Source organism: Augochlora pura, chromosome 10, assembly GCF_028453695.1.
Source record: "Augochlora pura isolate Apur16 chromosome 10, APUR_v2.2.1, whole genome shotgun sequence".
Lineage (NCBI taxonomy): Eukaryota > Metazoa > Arthropoda > Insecta > Hymenoptera > Halictidae > Augochlora > Augochlora pura.
Genome location: NC_135781.1, coordinates 29,267,578 through 29,286,999, shown reverse-complemented (window position 1 = coordinate 29,286,999; position 19,422 = coordinate 29,267,578). Strand labels below are relative to the sequence as shown.

At 50.4% G+C, this 19,422-nt stretch overlaps 1 protein-coding gene across 1 annotated transcript in view; it reads right to left on the bottom strand.

Moving 5' to 3' along the window:
• The window catches only part of Pi3k21b (phosphatidylinositol 3-kinase regulatory subunit alpha), a 33,570-nt gene extending 20,599 nt beyond the window's left edge, over positions 1–12,971 (bottom strand). The window contains exons 1-3 of the mRNA XM_078193302.1: positions 10,686–12,971; positions 7,822–9,910; positions 2,552–2,686 (exon numbers count right to left, since the gene is read on the bottom strand). Of these exons, the coding sequence (XP_078049428.1) occupies positions 2,552–2,686; positions 7,822–9,231 (1,545 nt within the window). The 5' untranslated portion in view covers positions 9,232–9,910; positions 10,686–12,971. The remainder of the gene's footprint in view (positions 1–2,551; positions 2,687–7,821; positions 9,911–10,685) is intronic.
• Between the last annotated feature and the right edge of the window lie 6,451 nt (positions 12,972–19,422).

Genomic DNA, 19,422 nt, shown 5'->3' with positions numbered 1-19,422 from the left:
TATTTTAACTATTTAGTACATATGTATATGTATAATGTATTATGCAGCGTATCAAATCATGTACTATATGAATACGTAATATAGAAATGTACAATAAAATACAATAATATATGACAATAAAATTAACTATTGGAAACTAGCCAAAAGTTAGTGCCACCCATACGTGGTCAACGAGGTGCCGAACATATAAAAAAAATCGGAGTCCAAATGGCGGCGCAAACTTTTCGAAGACTTAATGTTTCAATGTCAAAGAAAAAGAAAAGAAAATATATAAAGTGAAATCGCTCGCTGATTCGCCACGTGGCTGTCATCAAAGAGGAGGCAAAAAGAACGTGGAGAGAACCAAAACAAAAGAGGTCGCATAGATTTACATAGGCGTGTACTAGAATTCCTGGTAGCTTCGCCCGAGACATCTTAACGTCAGAAGTTTGACATCGTTAATGTCTAGCAGTTGTAGCTGTTAATATTCAGCGTAAACTAAAACTAAAATGAATAACGACTGAGCTAACGGCTAACATTTCCCTCGAGGTACGAACGAAAGAAGCAAAGTCGGGGTTCGACGATCACGTCCTACGACGTTGTAAAAATTCACTCGCGTCGTCCACAGTGGCCGCAGCCCGGCGAAAAGGCGAGAAACGGGGAGGGAGGTGGGGAACGGTGGAACGAACAGGCCCGATAGCAAGCGCGAATAACGCGGCGAATCGATTTTAAATTGCCCTAAGACGGCCAAGGATCGGCCATCGGAGGGTCCCATTCGTTGTTGAACGTCGCGCCACGTCGGGAATCCGCGCGAAGGACGAGGCGAACGGGAATCGGACGATTTCTCGCGCCGAAAGGACGCTTCGCGACGATTTACGAGTCTATTAGCATGGTAATACGCGATTTACGCCCGGAGGAGCCTTGGCCGGACGGGTATTTTTATTCTTCTCGTCTCCGCACCGGCCTAGCGAGCCACCTCCACGGCTAAATTTGCGGAGGATCCTCGCAGGATCCCGATCCCGGCGCGCAGATAAGCCGCGCGACGCGTTCCGAATCGAAAAATATCCTTTCTTCTTATTAAATTCCATCCGGGAGCGTTCGATCGGTCTCTCGCGGGCCCGAACAAAACGGCGCTTTGATCCATTTGCCGGGAGAAGCCTGCGGGTGCCGCAGATTACTAGCCAAAGACCGGGTCTAGGGGTAGAGGACGCCATGGATCTTTCTCTAGTCTCTTCTACTCGCGGAGATTCCGAAGTGGAAGCGCCAGATAACCCGAAGAAAATCCTTTCGCTGAGATACGGCCGAAAGTACTCACCAAGTATTCGCGATAAGCGATGAAAAATTTCATTACGGGGAGAAAAAAGAGTGGTGTCGGATGGCGGAGAGCAGAGAGAATAGAGAGAGAAAGAGAGAGAGAGAGAGAGAAAGAGAGAGGAGGCGGGCTCGATAAAGCGGCCGACTGTGGCGTGCAAGGCAGACGGTACAGGGCAATTACAGGGTCAACGGGCCAAGGAAAACGTCGTCCAGATACTCTTGACTCGAGGTCATCGCCTTTGAGTACTAGCCAAAGAATTTTCGACCCCTCCTCTCCCGCGACCGCCCCCGCGCTCGATCCTCTCCACCATCTCTCGCCAGGGTTCCACCTCCGGACGGGGACGAGAAAAACGAGGCAAAAATTCGCGGCCGACTAGTCCTTTCGCCTTCGTCTCGCATCGACCAACTTTATCTGCGTTTAATAGCCCCTAATGTTTAGAACGATGCGACTGATAACAAAGCGGAATTTTAAGTGGGCCCACGGCAGCATCGCTCGCCTGCAGAAAATGTATTCGTGTCCATCTTTTCTCATCCGAAATACAGTACAATTTATGCAGCGCGTCCGATTTTGTGCTTTGCAAAAGGAACAAACTCGCGGTGTCTTAACACTTCGGATGCCGCTATCGCGTTCGCGTTACTTCGCGATAATTGCAATAATAAAAATCGACTGTTGCAATTTTTTAAGAAGTATGTAACGTCATTCTGTTATTAATGTTTCAACTGCACAAGCAGCGTAATTATCTAAGAATTAATTGTTATGCTAATCTATGAAATAAATTACTCGAATTGCATGAAAAACATTAATTTTATGAAAATTTTTACGTCTTTTGCACAGTCGTCGAGGTGATAACCGTGTTACAAATGGTTTCTTTTTTCACTGGTTTTCTGACAAAATTCTATTCTTTTACTGAGAATGGTTTCTCAAAGTGCGAAATCCGATGTTATTAATATATACAAATTGGTTCAAGTCTCGATAATGGGATCTCGGGGCATCATACATGATAATACATTAACGTATTACCTGCCGCTAGTCTATTAATAGGATCATTAAATGACTCTGTTATTTCTAAAAGAAGCTCTGCAATTAACTCCCGCGTGACGTCGGTGCAAGATATCCTCGAATCATTCAGTTTGATACGAACAGCTTGCAGCGATTTTTGAAAAACGGATCTCGATAATGTCCAATTTCGAACAGGTCGAAACGAGAGTGACGATCCGGTGTGTAGATAGTTCGTTAGATCGACGGCAAGTGACTTACCAAGAGCTTCTCCCGGTCCAGGTGCGGCAGATCGCTGCCCTTGATGTCCTTCGACGTGAAAACGTCCGCATAGCGGTACAGATTCAGGGCGGCCATCCATTCGACGACGTTCTGCGACGTCCACTCGCTCACGGGCTGTCGGCAGAGAAAACAGAGAACGTGATTGAGACGGATGCTGCGAGAGAGACGATTTTCCCGGTCAAGTTCAGGTGCGAGGCGAACGAAAACTGTCGCGCGACAGAGGAGACTGCACTCGCGCGATGCAGCGGGAAAAAGAGATCTCACCGTGCCAGTGCTCGCGGATATGATTAATCGGCTACTTTTTTTTCATCATCTCTCTCTCTCTCTCTCTCTCTCTCTCTCTCTCTCTCTTACTTTGCGCGCGAACGGAATTACGTAATGATCCGGCAATCGGACGCCGCGAATTCCACTCGCCGATAAATCGCGATGACGTGCTGCCCGTTTAAAACGCTCGCACGTGCGCGAATAATTTGGTGCACTTCATCCGGCTGATATGCGGGACTCCTTGGAACGCGCTGTATATCTAACGAGCTCGAGAGTTCGCACGTGGATGGTTTGACAATGTGACAAATAGAGATGCCGACAGGTTGCGGTCAAACTATTTACGATAGCTTTTCCTTCAAAGTGACGACGCGACACGCGCGAACCTCCGCGCACGATGGATCATCGTATTGTTAGAAATAGGAGTTGAGAGTTCGTTGAGCACCGGTGCACCGGTTCAAGGGGAAACGGTGAGTTATGCACGGACACGGCGGAGTATACGATAGCTTGGGGAATGAAACTGAAACCTGATTTTCTCGACAAAGTATACTTTCGATGAAGAAATCAAACTCTATGTTCCTGCATGGTAAACGCGCTGCTGTGTCCTTTGCGCCGCAGTCGAAGTTTACGGGATGTGGTCGAACAAGTAGGTTTGGATGTTCTTGATCAGACATCCGAGTAGGAAAACTTTTGGATTATCTTTTTGTAGGTCAGAATTTTAATGCTTTTTAGTGGTCCAATGTCGATAGTTTAAAGATTTTTCGAGAAGCGTGAAACAAGTGGATTTAGACATTGATAACCACACAACGAAGATTTGCGAAACTGATTGGATACACTAGAGTAAGTAGATTTGGATATTCTTGATCAGACATGAATCAATCTTTAATTTTCAGGTCGATGCTTCTAGTGTAGTAAGTGTCTCGATTTAAATATATTACTCATTTTGTTACTAGTCTCCTAGATAACTCTACAGCAAGTGGATCCAGACATTCTTGACCAGACGTAAATCATTCTCAAATCTAAAACACTCTGAATTTTCAAATCAATGTCTCTAATATACTAGTTGCCTCAATTGAAATATATTGTATATCTTGTGTCTAATATTCTATGTAACTCAGCGCTAGTAGATTTGGACACTCTCGATCAGACGAATTGCAATCTCAGGTTCAAAAATCCGTGAATACAATTACACGTAAAAAGGGATGAAGAATTTACAATATAAAAATAACATGAACCAATGATCATAGTTCTTGCAGCACTACTATCTAAATCATTAATTCCTACTCAAAGGTAGCAATCGGGTCCTCAACTAAAAATCTCAACGCAGTGGAGTGGTGTCAAATGGGTCACCCGGTACACACGAAGCTAAAAGCCTATCGAACAGTGGCCACCGGGAGACGGTGTGGAATGGTGTACCTTAGGCAAGCACCGCCATTAAATCGAACCTGTTCCCGAAATCGGAGGACAACGGTTGGCAAAGAGTCGGTCGGTGAAAACGCAGGCCCAACGTCGTCCACCACGCGACCAGGGCCCCCGCCGATTAGATAGCACTCTGGCACCGTGGAAAGAAGATGAGGCGGTGTCGTGCACGCGTGCGAGAGCGACGCCGCGAGGAGTATATCGCGACGATAAAGCGAGAGGGTAAAAACCAAACGGGGGGAAAAAGAAAACGTAACCTTCTCTCGTAACCTTAAGTCTACGAACGTGACGACACGAGAGCGGAGATAAGGCCGCGGAGCCTGGCTTCGCCTGGCTATCGTCGCGCCGCAAGAAACTCGAGCCGGGATCTCCCGCGACTGTCCGCCCGGTTCGTTTCGAAGCGGAACGGACGCGAGGAAATTTCACTGGCGATCGTGGAAAACGTACGGGGACGGAGCGCCATGGAAACGCGGATCGCCCGGCGCTGGGTGATGCCACTTTACGCCGGCGATTGAAAAGCCTCCGAAAATAACTGTTTGAAATGTTATAAATCGATTTGTCGCAATTATGGAGAACCAAAAGATTTCGTGAGCGTTGTACAGTGTATCGGATTGGGCTAAAAGATACTTCGAGTCTACAATTAATATTCTGCCAATCTTTATGGAAAACAAAGATTTTGTGCATCCGTTGCAAGAAACAGAAACTGCATTGATCTTTCCTCTGTCCCGAATGATTTTAATAAATTATAACTATCATAATCAGCTAATTAAATACACTGAATAGTATCAGAGTTTCAACTTTTATCTAATCACTTTCTTTATAAATGTCTATTATATATTATATTATATCGTGTACGTCATATAGAACTAAAAAATAACAGCTATGGAATCAATATAATCCTGGTTATGAAAAGTCGAATCCGATAGACGCCATAATCAATGTACCATATAAATACGACTTTCTCGGTTCGCCATAACTGTTCGACGAACAGAGAGCGACAACCTTGCTTCGCGCACACACATACACGAAGTGACGAATGCTGATGGAATTGCAAAGTGGATGAAAGTGAATTTAACCTCTTGATAACCGTTCGTATAATCGTTTTAAATGGGGAATCTTTTTTTCCGTCGGCGTCGTATACCGATTGGCGGTGTCTGACCATGCACCGTCCGATTCCCCTGGAACGGCGCAGCATCTCCACCGGTAAGTGTTTCGGTGGAAGAAACGCGCGTTGAATGACTATAATAAGACGAATAGCCGTACCCGGGCAGCCGGCTCTTCGGAAAACAAGTCCTCTTAGTTAAATACTTTACGACTGTTCTTCTCTGCCATAAATCACTGGAAACGTCAGAAGCAGGCGCAGCAAGAAGAGTGATTCGTGACTATTAGAATCGCTAATAGAGACGGCCGGAAATCATTTGTTACTGTACAATTAACGGCAGATTGGATCGCCTGCGATCCCCGCCGTCGAGGAATCTCGGTGTAAATCGGGAGATAAGTTCCCAGCATCGAATTCGCCGAAGATAAGAACGGTGCGTGCAGATATCCGCAAGCCGGCGTAATCGCCGGCGGATATTCCGCGAGGAAGGAAAGCCGAGAGTTCCGATCATTTCTACCTGTGGAGCCTGCGGAATCGTTGCCGATTCCGGTCGCTACGCCATTGAATCCTGCGCAGGTCTCGCTCTGATAACGAAAACCGGTGTTTGTGTACAAAGTCATGCTCCGGATAGACACCGGTCGGGTAAAGGGACGTCGTCGAACAGAGCGCGCGCGCGCGCGGACTTCGACGAGCTCGGGATCAAAAAGGGAGTGTTGTCCGCGATTTATGCAAATGCGTCGAGACGGTGATAAATTCCGTCGTCGAACCAGTCGGTTCACCTATTCGAGCAACAGGGACACACGCCGAACGATTTTCCTTGTAAACAGTTAGTCCCCGCCGGTCGTGCCTCTCCGTCCACCATTGTCAACCGCGGTGAACTTTGACTTTTGTTTTTTTTCTTTTTTTCTTGCCCCCTTTCGTAATTCACGGAGGCGCCGCGGAAGGTGAGCAGAACGATCTCAGGAATGAATTTCGCCTTGGTCGTAATTGATTTACGATGTTCCGATCCCGCTCCCGAGGAGGAATCTAAAACGATTAAGTCATCGTTCCGACCTTGCCCGTGTGTCGCGAACTATACGGAGAGGCACGGTTGCCGGCTGATCGTCGCTCCGATCCTCGCCGCGGCGGCGGCGGCGGCGGCTTGCGGCCAGAAATTTCAACCGTGTAATCTTTACGCATCCGTGGTCGCGTTCGCCGGATCGTTCGATAACAAATGATTAATTGCTCCGGTTCTCTAGCGACCTCACTCGGCGCTCCGCTATTTTTACGGCATGGCTCCGGGGCACGCGTTCACGAATCTTCCAGCCGACGAATATCCGACCAATAGAGGCTAATCATTATTCAACGGGGGACCCGACGCGTCGTACGTTCTCTCTTTTTTTCTTTCTCCCTTTGCTCCCGAAACCCGACGTTAGAATTTTTTTTACCGAACGACCGAAACGCTACACGGAAATGACAAAGTACGGTAACCCTTATCTCCTCTCCTACTACTTACCACGGCTATCGATCAACAATTACAGCTTATTTTTGGGTTTATGCTTAGTTGCCAGTTTTTAAGTACATACCTCGACAACGATAATAAATAATAAATTCCGAATAGTTTAAAACAATCTTGCTAACGTAAACGGGAATGCCCGACGGGCGCGCATGGGGCGATAAGAGTTAATAATAGAAAAGGTTAAATCGAGCTATCGGGTGAAGAAAATGAAAGAAAAGATTTGGAAGGTGTACACAATCGTCGAGCATTGCGCGGGATATTTTTGGTCTGCGGTTGTTATGCATTCGTGAGAAAGATGAGTAGGTGAAACTTAAAACGGTAACACTATTTAGTTAACCAATGGATTCCGTGTCATATTTACGAGCTGTTAAAGTTGTTACGGGGAGAGTGAAGTCATTTGTGATTGTTGCAACCGGTGTGAACGACTTTTAGATTGCAGACAGATATATTGCTCGGGGATTAAATTTAACCATTGCATACATCTACGCAAGGCTCGACCATTTGCAGACGATAGTTAGGGTACTTTTCGAATACAAGACAGGACACAAACTGTCTTTAAGCTGTTGAACTATAGAAGTCACACTAATAATGAAGATTTTATACATGATTTGCTTCATATGAATGTTATTTCTTCTAAACCGAAACAAAATTTGTATTAATTGCTATCAAAATTTCGAAATATGAATATGCATTGAAGTTCAAATGTATTAAATTATTACGGACAAAGAAGAGCTAATCAATACAGGAGGTACAAGAAATTAAAGGCAAAACTACATCTCGGAAGTAAAATCAAAGTGCAGGGGGTAAACGAAGATTCACTCGACGCTATTTAAGACAAACAACTAGACAGCTGATCATTTAGCGGATCCTGCTAAGAATCATTCTTCGATCACTATCGTCCGCAAAGGATGAGCAAAGATGTCGAATAGAAAAGGCATTGGTAAATGAGAAGAAAAAAAAGTGTATACTGACCTTGTCCTTGTCGAGAACCTGGCCCGGTAGCGCGTGACCCTTGCTAGTCCATTGGCAGAGGTGTTGCCCGCTGTACTCCGAGCAAACCGCGTGGAAGCACGCATGGCACTCTGTGGGACATAGAGAACCGCACATGCAGCAGCATGAGGAATTGACACGCGCGAATTCCGCGTAGATTCTGTCGAGGGCGACCGGCTCGACGTCTTTGACAAGAGCGCGATGCCCGCAATTGACGCCCAAGCCCTCGTGACCGATAGCGAACGAATCGACGACGACATTTGGTTCGGGCACTCTGTCGCGGTGGTGTCCGTAGAAAGAGGACAAAGCGGGGCCGCCGTTGGCCGCGTAGAGTGCCGGCGGCCGGCGCTGCAACTGCAGTTGCGCAGCGTCCTTGCAGAAGCACATGTACCGGTGGAAGGACACGGGCCTTGCGCAGGGGAACAGGCCCCTCCATAGACGCTCGTGGTCCCTGATCAGCTCGTCGATGTTCTTCTCGACGAGCTGATCGTCCGAGCTGTACTTGTTCGTGGATTCGTCGCACCTCTCGACGCGAGTTTTGTCCGTGGACGAGAGCAGACCCTCCCTGGCGAAGTTGACGCTCTGCGTCACCAGGCTCGGCAACGCTAACAGTTGCTGCCTGTTGTTGTAGCGATGCTTGACGGTCGCGTTGCCGTTCATGAAAGCGTTCGTGGTCGAGGGGAACGAAGAGGAATACGTGGCGGCGATGACGGAGGTGTTGTTGCCGACGGGGTGGGTTTGCTGGCTGTTGGCCGGTATGTAGCGTCTGATCGTGGGCAGCGAGAGGTTGCCCCTGGCCCTGATCGGGTCCGAGGAATGCTGCAACTCGTTCCCGTAGACGATGGGTGTCGCTTTGGCGAGGTTCGTCTGGAAATCATTGTACGCGTTGTTGCTGTTGACGACGTTGGCGAGGAAGGAGCGCTGCAGCTGCGGCGCCGGCCTCGGCTCGCGGCCCGGCCTCAGCTGGGCCGAGGCGATGGCCACGCCGCTGCCGGCCTGGCACGTCGTCGTCATCGAGGACGCGACCACGGTGGGTATCGCGGACACCACGCTCGCTACGGTCGCCACGGTCGCCACGGTGGAGGTGGTCGTCGCCCCGGCGCCTTTCCGGAGCATATAATTGTCCGCGTCGACGGCTAACAGCCTCGACATGGCCGTCGACTTGGCCTTTGTGTCATCGTTTGGGCTCCCCTTCGGCGACCCGAGCTTGCTCCCGTCCGTCCTGGATTTCGTCTCGGCGATCTTCTCGTGTTCGTCCCTGTCCGCGCTGCCACCCGCCGCCGTTATCGGATTAAACAGATCGTGTATCCTGCCTTGTAAGCTGACCGCAGGCTGCTGCATCTGCGAACCGGCGGTCGCAGCTGCGGCGGATGCGTTCGTCGCCCGCTTCATCGCTTGGCCCGATGCTCGCGATCATCAAACCCCTTTCTTTTACTCTCTCCCTCTCTCTCTCTTTCTCTCTCTCTCTCGCTCTCTTTCTTTCTTTCGCGCGCACGCTCTCTCTCTATCTCTCTTGCTTTCACACTAGCTTCTCCTCTTGTTCTCCCAGCTACGACTAGGTTTTATTGTGGCCGGCTTCCGCGGAAGCGCTCCCGTACGACCTCCAGAGGATCCTGGTTTCCGGCGAGTCCTGAGCCCCGGTGGTGCCGCGCGAGTCACCCGTCATCGTCCTGGATCGACCGCGGAACTGTGGATCTCGGTCGATCACACCGTCACGGCGATCGGCGCCGGCCGGCCGTCCTCGCTCGCTGAGATCCCGAAGCTGCTGGTCCTCGAGGAGTCGTCCAAGGTCACTAGCATCTCGCCGACATCGAGCCCCACGCGCCGCTCCCCGATAGGCTGTCCTCCTCTTCTTCTTCTTCCTCCTCCTCCTCCTCCACCACCTCCACCTCCACCTCCTTTTCCTCCTCCTCTTGTTCCACCAGCGAAGACTCGTTCCCGTTCGACCCGATTTCGGGTCGTGTCCTCTTTGGTCCTAAGGCCGACGACACCGCGGATCCCGTGGACTCGGTCCAAGCTGGCCCGTTCGAGGTCGTGCGAGGACGCGACAACCAAGATGGGGATCTAATCTCTAGAAATCGGCTCCATTAATCGGGGCATCGTCGATCGCCGATCAAGCCGAAGGGAAACGCTTCGTTCGGTGCCCGTCGACGATTAACTTATCGGGCAACGCGCATTCATATCTCGCCGATGAAAAGATTCCATTCGAGGCCAACGCGAGGGAAACGAGAGCCGCGCGGCTCGTTGCCGATACGAGTAACAGAGACGGGGATATATCGTGGAGGCTCGTTGAATTTCAACGCTAACCTCCGCGGCAGCGAAACGATCTCCAGCGATCCCGCGAGTCTCTCTCGCGCCGACTCGCGCGCGCTAACTCGGTCGAAGTGGAAATAGACGGATAACGCACGGCCACGGAACAGATGAAGAAGAGAAAAATAAAAGGGGGAGGGAGAGAGAGACGAACGGAGAGAAAGAGTCGCTCCCGTGGGTGTGACCTCGTGTAAATTCGTTTTCCATAAATCTCGCTCCTACCACACGCTTCTCCCTCCCTCCTCCGCACCGTGACCCTCTCTCTCTCTCTCTCTCTCTCTCTTTCTCTCTCTCGCTCTCTCTTTCGGTTTTTCTCTCCTCGTCCCGCTAGCGGTCTCTGTTACTGAACAGAGTCGCGCACACACGACCTTTGTATAAACGCCGAGATTCGCCGAGCCGAACGAAACCGGTTTCGTTAAGCAACGACACCGAACGATTTTCAGCGTACTCCCGCGCGCGTGTACACCCTCGATTGACCCTCGTGGCTCGACGGTCCCGAAGCGATTCCCTTCGTCGATTCGATCCAATGATTTTACCAAAACGTCCGCCGTCCGGGCATAGGCCAGCGATCGAGCGATCGTTTCCAAGATCGAGGGACATGCGCGAGTGCGCGGCCGCCTCGATTCAATCCGATTCCGCAGATCGGTCCTCTTCGCCTTCGCCGTCGACTTCCGCGTGTCTGGCCGTGCCTAACCGCGGTTCCGTTTCCACCGAGAGACCCAACCTTCCTGTCCGTGGATCGCGCGTAGATCCCGGCGAAGGACGGCTCCGTATCTTCGTTAACCTTCGTTTAATTGCGGCGATACAACCGGTCTCTGAGAACGGGCTCCCCGTTGTCGCTCGCCGCTGCTCGCGCTAGCCACTCGTTAATTCGAGACGAGTTTAGGTTTAGTGCAGCGGGTCTCGTATTACCATGCCCGAGCAGAATATTCCCGGCTGAAAACGTGACCGAGCCGACGCGTATCTCGGTCAGCCGATTTCACCGATCCCTCGCAGTCTGCGCTATCCGGTGGTTTGGCCGATCCGTGGCACACGGTGTTTTCGGTGTCGGTGTCGCGCGAGAGCACGTTGATCACGGTACCCGCACACAGATTAGCGCTCTCGCCCTTATCACGAGCACGGCAAGTTCGCGACTGGCGCGTCTCCGCTGTCCGTCAGCGATCCTCCTCGCTAGATCACTGGGTGGAGGCACGTTACCGGCAGCGAGTAGCCCGTTCCCGTTGGTAAAGCAGATCGTCGCCGCCGGACTGGTTCTCGCTGTCTCGTTCCGCGTCTCGCAACACGTGTACACTCCTCGCTTCTTCTATCTGGTCTCCGACGAGAGCACCTCTGTTCCTCTTTCTGTTTCGCTCCGTTTGGCTCCGTTCGGTTTCGGCTCCGTCGATAAAACTTGGTCCGCGCGCGAGGTTCGCGACACCAACCCCCTCCCCCGAGACGAAACTCCGACCTTCCTAGCTCGTTCCCGGCGCCCTACGCGACCGAGCAAAGGAACAATCCACTCGTCACCGAAACGCTCTTTCTCGTTCGCCGATATCGCAACCGGAACGCACCGACGTTATACGTGCCTCTTCGTCGAGGCAGCGCACGCACCACGGGATGGAAAAGTCCACTGGGCACTGCACTTTTTGCACCGGCGGCCTGCACCACGCGCACACCTGCACACACGTCACTCCGTGCACATATGTGCACGACACCTATCCGCCTGTCCGTCTCGCTCTCTCGCCGCCACTGTGTCTCACTCGCTCCCTATCTCTCCGGTACCCTCTCTCTCCCCCTCCACGCCGGACTCTCCCTCTCTCTCGCTCTCTGCCCCCTCCACTGCCCCCTTCCTTGTCGCACACACGGATCCGCTGTCCTCTATTCTTTCCACTCTTCCCCTGGCGAGCACACAGCCGGTCTACACGCCGACTGGCAACCGTGGGCCAAGTCTCGAACTTCTTTCCCCTTTTTGCTCTCTGCCTCTCTCTCTCTCTCTTTCTCTCTCCCTCCTGCTCGCACACACGCGCTAGAGCTCTCTCTCTCTCTCTCTCTCTCTCCCTCGTTCTCTTTCTCTCTGCCCAGTTTCTTCCCTGTTCCCTCGGTTGCTACCTCCGTCTCGCTCGCACCGTTCTCCTATCTCGACTTTTATCTCTCGCTGAGCGTGCACCGGAGAACGGTCCCAAGAACTTTTCGGCTTTCACTCGTTCCCGAGAGCAGCGTCTTCGATATTCTCTCGGCAGAACGCTGCCTCCTGTCCCAGCCGACTACCAACGATCTATTACTCTCGACGCCGAACCCTTTTTCCCGGCTCCTCTTTCCGCACACGACTCTCTGTTGCCACCGTTCCTCTCTTTCTCGCTCTCGGGCCGATTCGTTCGGTGTTTGCCTCTGTGTGTGTCTGTCCTGTGTGCGTGTGCGTGTGTGTCAAGCAATTCCGCTCTGCCCGAGAGACACACGGCTGTCTTTCACTAGTTTTTATTACGGACACCACACGCGCCGATTCCCCACTGTGTGTAGGCAGTTGCCATCCGCCGCACGATTCACCACGATCCCCTGCCAGAGAGAATATCCTCTTCTCCGGCGGCTCGGCGCACAGCTGACCGGCCGGTCCGCCAAGTTCGGTCAATAGCCATAGCAGTCGCAGCCTATCGAGGGTAGCTCGTGCTCGACCGTCGGCGTTCCGACTCGGCCGGTTCCGCCTTGTTTCGGCTGTTTCCGTGCCCTTTACGCGGCGCCACCGGCGTGCCGAGTCGCTCGCGGGCCCCCGGGCTCCCGCGGAGCCGATCGAAGCCGGGGCTTCGTGGAAATTTCTCGCCGCCGCTGTGCTTCACGCTTCGAAGCCCGTGTTGTCCGAGCTTCGTCCGCCTCCGATTTCCACCGGCGATTTGCCCGGTCACAGGTGACAGGGGAACAACTGTATCGTAATCTTTGGAGGGCTGAAATTTAGGGGTGCAAAGGAATTTCGATTTCCTATGTCCACGTACAACGGGATTTATCGGTTTGTGTTAATCGCGATCGGTCTGTCGCGGGCTCGGGCTTATTCGCTCTTATCGCGGCCCGATAAAGTCCGAACGGACGCATCTGCCCGGCGATTTTCCAAGACGGAAAAGATCGGCCTGTCCGATAGACAAAAAGAAAAAAGAAGTCGCCGAACGAGGAAACGCGCCGGCGATAAGCCGTGTTTCGTGACTAAATCGAGCCGGGCCGACCACCGTGCGTGGGAGATACGTGTCCCTCGGTGAACAAAAGAGTGGTTCCCCACCTCTTCCCTCCTCTTTTTTAAAACGATGATCGTTCGTGTCAAGCGTAGATCCTTCGCGCCGGTGATTCAGAGATCCGAAACAGATAGAAATTCCATCGGCACGGAGGCGTAAAAATAAACCGACAATACGCCGGATTGCGGCGACCGGTGAACCGCTCGGAACCCTCGAAAATTTCAATGGGCGAAATTGGAAGAAACCCCCCCCCCCCCCTCACCGCCCTCGCGCCCCAAGGAAAAAGAAATCAAAGGCGCTATTCCCTTCTCGCGTGTTGTAAATGTCAATGCTGACGGGGCTAGAATCAGATTTCATTCTTTACGATCCTCTTTCTCTCTACCTACACCCCCTTACTTACTCTCTCTCACTCTCTCGCTCTCTCTCTCTCTCTCTTTCTCTGGCGTTGTTATCGCGAAAGCAACCGCTGCGTGCGATACGTTCAAGTGCGTACGCACGTGCTCTCGCGCGCACCAAGGGCCTCCGGCACTCGAGTCACATGAAAGGGCCGCGCGTGGTGTACTCGAAAGGGAAGAAAGGGACGTGAAAGTGAAAAGCGACTTTCCAAGGTAAAAGAGGCGAGGGGGCCGCCGGGGGTTGGCGCCGGGGACGAGGACCGACGGGGGTGGTAGCGGGAGCGAGACGGCGATACAAGGATCCCCGGACGTAGGATGATCGAATCCGGTCGCGCAGCCGCACTGGCCTCGACGTGTCCTGTTCAAGGTCACCGGCGACCACCGTGCCAACCCTTCGCCCTGCATAAGCATCGCCGGGACCGATCGATTTCCCGTCGAAAAGCCAATTGATAGACCCTTTCAAGGTTTCGACGGGGCTCGGATTAAATTGTAGCCGACGGTTATTTTGACAGAATCCCGGGTACTCGACGGCCGCCCCGTTGCCTACCGGTGTTCTTTTGATACCCCATGTCGACCAAACACCCCAGGCGGAGTCTAACGAGCCGCCGTGTCGTTTATTGCCGTGCCGCGGTGTCTAACAGGGAACCCGGCCGATGGGCAACCTTGATTTCCTCGAGGCCCTGCGAGAAACCAAAGGGTGGAAGTTTCTAACCATGGCAAGTACTCTAATCGTCGTCCGTCCATCGCGATTGTGATATTTTCGAACCCTTTCTACTCGCACGGTGACTCTGAGACACCACTAAAATTATTCCATTATGTTCCAAAATAATTTTTTATATCAATAAAATTTTAAAAATTGTTGAGTAGTGAAACTGTTGCTATGAGTTGCAAGAATCAATTTAGTCCGCGTAAAACTGTGCTTAGTTGCATACAATGGATGTACAATAAGCCAGAAATTTTGTATCAAATTTCGAGTTAAAATTGCTTCGAGTGCAATGGGTCAATCGGAGCTGGGACTTGTAAATGGAGCAAGGATATTTATGCGAAACGGAAACATTTTTCATAAAGTGCCGCAAACGACAGAATTTTCTTCCTCTTTTTAACCATTCTTGATCTTTTTGTAATCTCTGTATAGTTTCAAATTTCATCGAGCTATTCTTATCATAATTGTATAAAATCTCCAATCTACTTGGGAGATATCTAGATATACGGGTTAACCTTCAGATACTTGGGTAAACGAAAATTACCCGGGAACCCGGGCATCTCGTGAAACAGCCAACTAACCGAGTACTCTATTTTTTAAAAGCATTCGGCTGCAGAAAATGTTCTCCTTTGAGCTTCGGTTTCGTCGTATTTGTACTGAGATTTTTTATTTTTAGAAGAACAAAATTAAGACGACGCCCGAACAATGTACTTTAAAATTTTAAAGAACCAGATTTATGATTTCTAATACCCGTAGTTTTTATTATTATAAGTATATTTTATTATTAGGTTTAAATTATAAGTTATATGTTATTATTATAATTGAACAAAAAGCTATATTTTATATATTTCATTATTGCGATTAAATTAGTATTTAGATCATTATGATTAAATCAGTAGTTCCTTGCTAATATCGAGAGAATTGGTCGCATACGATTTACCTTGTGATTATTTAAATTATATTTGAAATCATCGAGCTGTTAAATTTAGAATTGGACGCCTCTGATTACTAATCCCGGCAGCCCGCGAGCGTTCCGGGCTGCAGCGTCAAGGGGTTGCACCGGAGGTCTGACGATCTATGTCCTTTTTCCCTTGTAAGTAGAACAGGATGGCGGTAGATAGCCGAAACGGGAAGTCCGCGGTGCCGGGCGCGCAGTGAAACCAGACGGTCTCTCGCTGTTTCCAGGCCTGTGTACTGGATTTCCTTGGCACGTTCGAAACGATCGAGACGGAAAAAAACCGACTGCTTTACGAGCATTCCTGATTCCCGGCGCTCAAACTTATACATCATAAGGGCGATCGTGGCAATCGCCGCATTCCTAGATATTCGTGGCTATGTATCACGCGGCGAGAAACGCGTTTCCTTCGCGGCAAGGATCGCGGTATGTTGCGAATCAGGTCGAAGGAGGCGCGGCGTGCCGGCGCTTTTCACAAGCGTTATTAAATATCTCAGCTAAGCCATGCTCGATAACTTTCAACTGCGCGACTCTACCGTGCCTATGCGATCTCCTCGCGATGCTCGGGTTCGCGTCGAGGCAGGTCTGAACGCCGATTCGGCTCTGATGAAATTGAGAGCAACATTCCTCCGCCTACTTAGAACGATTCGAAGAAGAATTAAAATATTCGATCATCCATCCCTTTCTGCAACGTTTCTTCTTTTCAATTCTATATCTCTGAGTAACTAAAGACATACGTTGCCTAACAGTGGCCAGGATCCATGGAAACAAAGAGCATCGAAACCACGCCTACTCAGGACAACGTCCACGAGTAACAATGAAAATATTTGACCCGCCATCGATTCCATCGTCTTTCTATATGAAGAACAATCAAGATGTTTCATACCCTACGAAATCTTTCTATTGACTCGAAGCACTGCTTCCGGAGACAAACAAAACCGAAGATCGAAGTCAAGAGCAACGAAAGAAACCCGGCCCCCCACCGATGACGTTCCAAACAGAGGGGGGAGAAGACATTCAATCTCTCGGTTGTCAGCGATCTATCTAATTTTGCGATCATGCCTGGAACAGCGGGCGGAAAATTTTCCCGGTGGCCTGAAAGTCTCGGCGCGACCCGCCCTCGACCACCGGCGGTTCGTGACTCGAAAGTTCAACAAGCGCTGTCGACTCCGATGTTTTTTCGACGCGAGCGCTACACGTGCCTAAATAGATCTCGGATTCGATCGACGGATCGTCTTGGTCACGCGCGTGCTGGGACACGCGTTAGCACGTGCACGCTCGCGATCGAGACGGGACTGCAAAAGAGGGGAGGAGAGGGAGAGAGAGAGCTTATCGGCGTCGCTCATTTTTCGCATACAAATCTTATCTCGCGGAACAATGATCACGGTGACAAGTATTTTTGCGGTCGTCGACGGCCGCGATTAGCCGCGGCATTCAAATAGGCGATCGCGATAACGGGACCGAAGAAAGTGCAGCCCGATTGTGACAAATAGCCTCGCTGATAATGCCTCACGACGATTTTTGTTCGTGAACTGTACCTCGCTCTCTCTCTCTCTCTCTCTCTCTCTCTCTCTCTCTCTCTCTCTCTCTCTCGTAATACAGCCCCTGCTACGGAGAGCGTGTGCGTGATTGGCCGCTCGATATCTAGCTAATCCGTGAGAAGACCCGCCCGCGGAGCCCCTACTCGCGTACTTATCGAGCGGCTCCTGTAGAGAAGAAGGTAATTGAGATACCTCTGTGATAACTAGACCGCGGATTTTATGCATTTATGACAAAAATTAATAGGTCGAATTACCCAATTACATTACGTTCAACTTGTTACAACTATTCAAATGAAAGAGGCATGTTGTTCTTTAGAATTAAAGTAGACGATTTTCGTTTCGCGTAGAAAACCGCAATCTAGTGATAATGTATAAACTGATCTCTGAAGAATTTCTTTGCACAGCACCTCGTGAAACTCCTTGTAACACGACACACGCCTCTTAACCGTATTGCTTTTAATGTAAACGCGATCTCCGATCGATCTTTCATGGACTAATTCCCTAACACGAACAATCAGTTAAATAATCTCTAATAATTTCTACGTATTTTTCCTTCTTTTATTAGATTTGTCTTCCCTCCTTTTCTACGTATTTTCTGTCTTTCCCGTTATCTTTTTGTTCGATTTAATCTGTAACTTTGCCAAGATCTTAAAATGACTACACGAGAAATAATAACAATAATTGCGAAGTGAGGACGAATCTAAAATCTATTCTCGAGAATTTCCACTTATATACAATATTCTATAACTCTAGTAATAGAATTAATATAACTCGCACGCATCTCTAGTAATTTATGGATATTTTTTCTTATCGTTTTATAAATTTTTCTATTACCTTAGTCCGAATTAATTTGCGCATTAGTCGAATTACCCACATAACGATAAAGAATAATAATAATAATAATAATATTAATGGAGCGTACTGTCATCGTGGACAGTGGACGGCGCGTTAGCAGTTCGAAGGGTCGTGGAAAGGGCATCAAAGACAGGTGAAATCGGACCGTCTCGCTGGCATAAAGCATCCCAGCCGTCTCCCCCCGTGGCGTCGGTCAATGTTTAAACGCGACGAAACGGTCGGCCGCGCCCGTATAATACGAGCCGGCTCTCGTTTTTTCCTCGGCCGACGTCGCGACGCGAGGCGGTTTCGTGCGTCTCGCGCGACCATGCTCGCCCGTCAAAAGTACTGACGCGCGAATTCATTCGAGCCCCACACGTCCCGAGAGAGCCGGCTTTGCCCGTTCCGGCACGGTTCTCGCGAAGCCGATCAACGTCGATTCCGTCGATGCGCCGCCGAGCACACCAGGTTACGCAACAACGATGCAAATGGATTCGCGAAAGAGTCGTGCCGCCGCCGCGCGCGGTCAGCTGCTTTTTTTTTTCTTTTCCTTCCTCGAATCGAGCGGACGCGCGCGCGAGGAGGCGTCGCCGCCGATTCGATTCGATCCGATTCGAGGAAATCGAGATTGCTTTCGCGACGAGCCGCACGAACCTCTCGTAGCCGCGGGAACACAATGACGGCATGAGGCGCATAGGAGCACGGCAGACGTGGGCGGCCTGATGCACGGTAATGAGACGAGTTACGTAATCGACGAAATTGCGGGTGCCTCGCCGATAATAATTAGCGAGGCAACGTAATTGGCGAACGGAGAGAGAGAGAGAGAGGAAGAGAGAGGGAGAGACGGGCCGGTATAGGATACGCGCGAGCGTCCTTCGCTCGTTACGCTTCTGCGTTCGAGTACAGGCGCGAGCGCGTTTTTCCTCCGGAACAATCGAAGTCCTCTCCTCGGGTCGCCGAGGAATCTTCCACGGGCAATGCGTGGTTACACACAGCTCCGATGCAGGCGAGACAACGTCCTTTCCGAACGTCGCGCGATAAGATAAGCGCGGCCAGATAGATTTGATAGGCGATCGTTATGCACCGGGCTAAAACGGCGATTGCCCCGGAGATATCGAAATCAACGTTCCTATCAGCCGGCTGCAATTAATGCCGACTAATTTCGCAATCGAGCCTTGAGAAAGACCGCGGAACCAGAACTGAGTTGCGAATCTGTTTCGCGTTGCCGCGGTCTTCCCTGTTCGTCGCGAACATTTTTCTTTGCAACTACGAAATCGAGGATTAAGCGTTGCGCGCAATCTTCGCCGTTTCGCGTCACGCGAAAATATTTCCGATATTGCCGTCGCTTTGGGTCGCGTTTTCATCGAATAAACGCGGAATTATTTCAAAACAGGCTATCGGCCAGATAATTGCGTCCGACAAGGTGACTGATATACACCGATTTTGATGAAACTTTGCACGAGCGCTCGTTAGACCCGGCCAAGAATTCAGCCGTGTCTCATTTGCTCCCTTTTGGTACTTCAAGGGAGAACCCTTTATTCGAGACGACCCGTTCACGAAAGCGTTCATATATCGCGGACGAGAAATAATAGTCAATAATAGTACAAATGCAAGTTGCATTGTATTTTTTAGCTCGTAAATATGTGCAGAA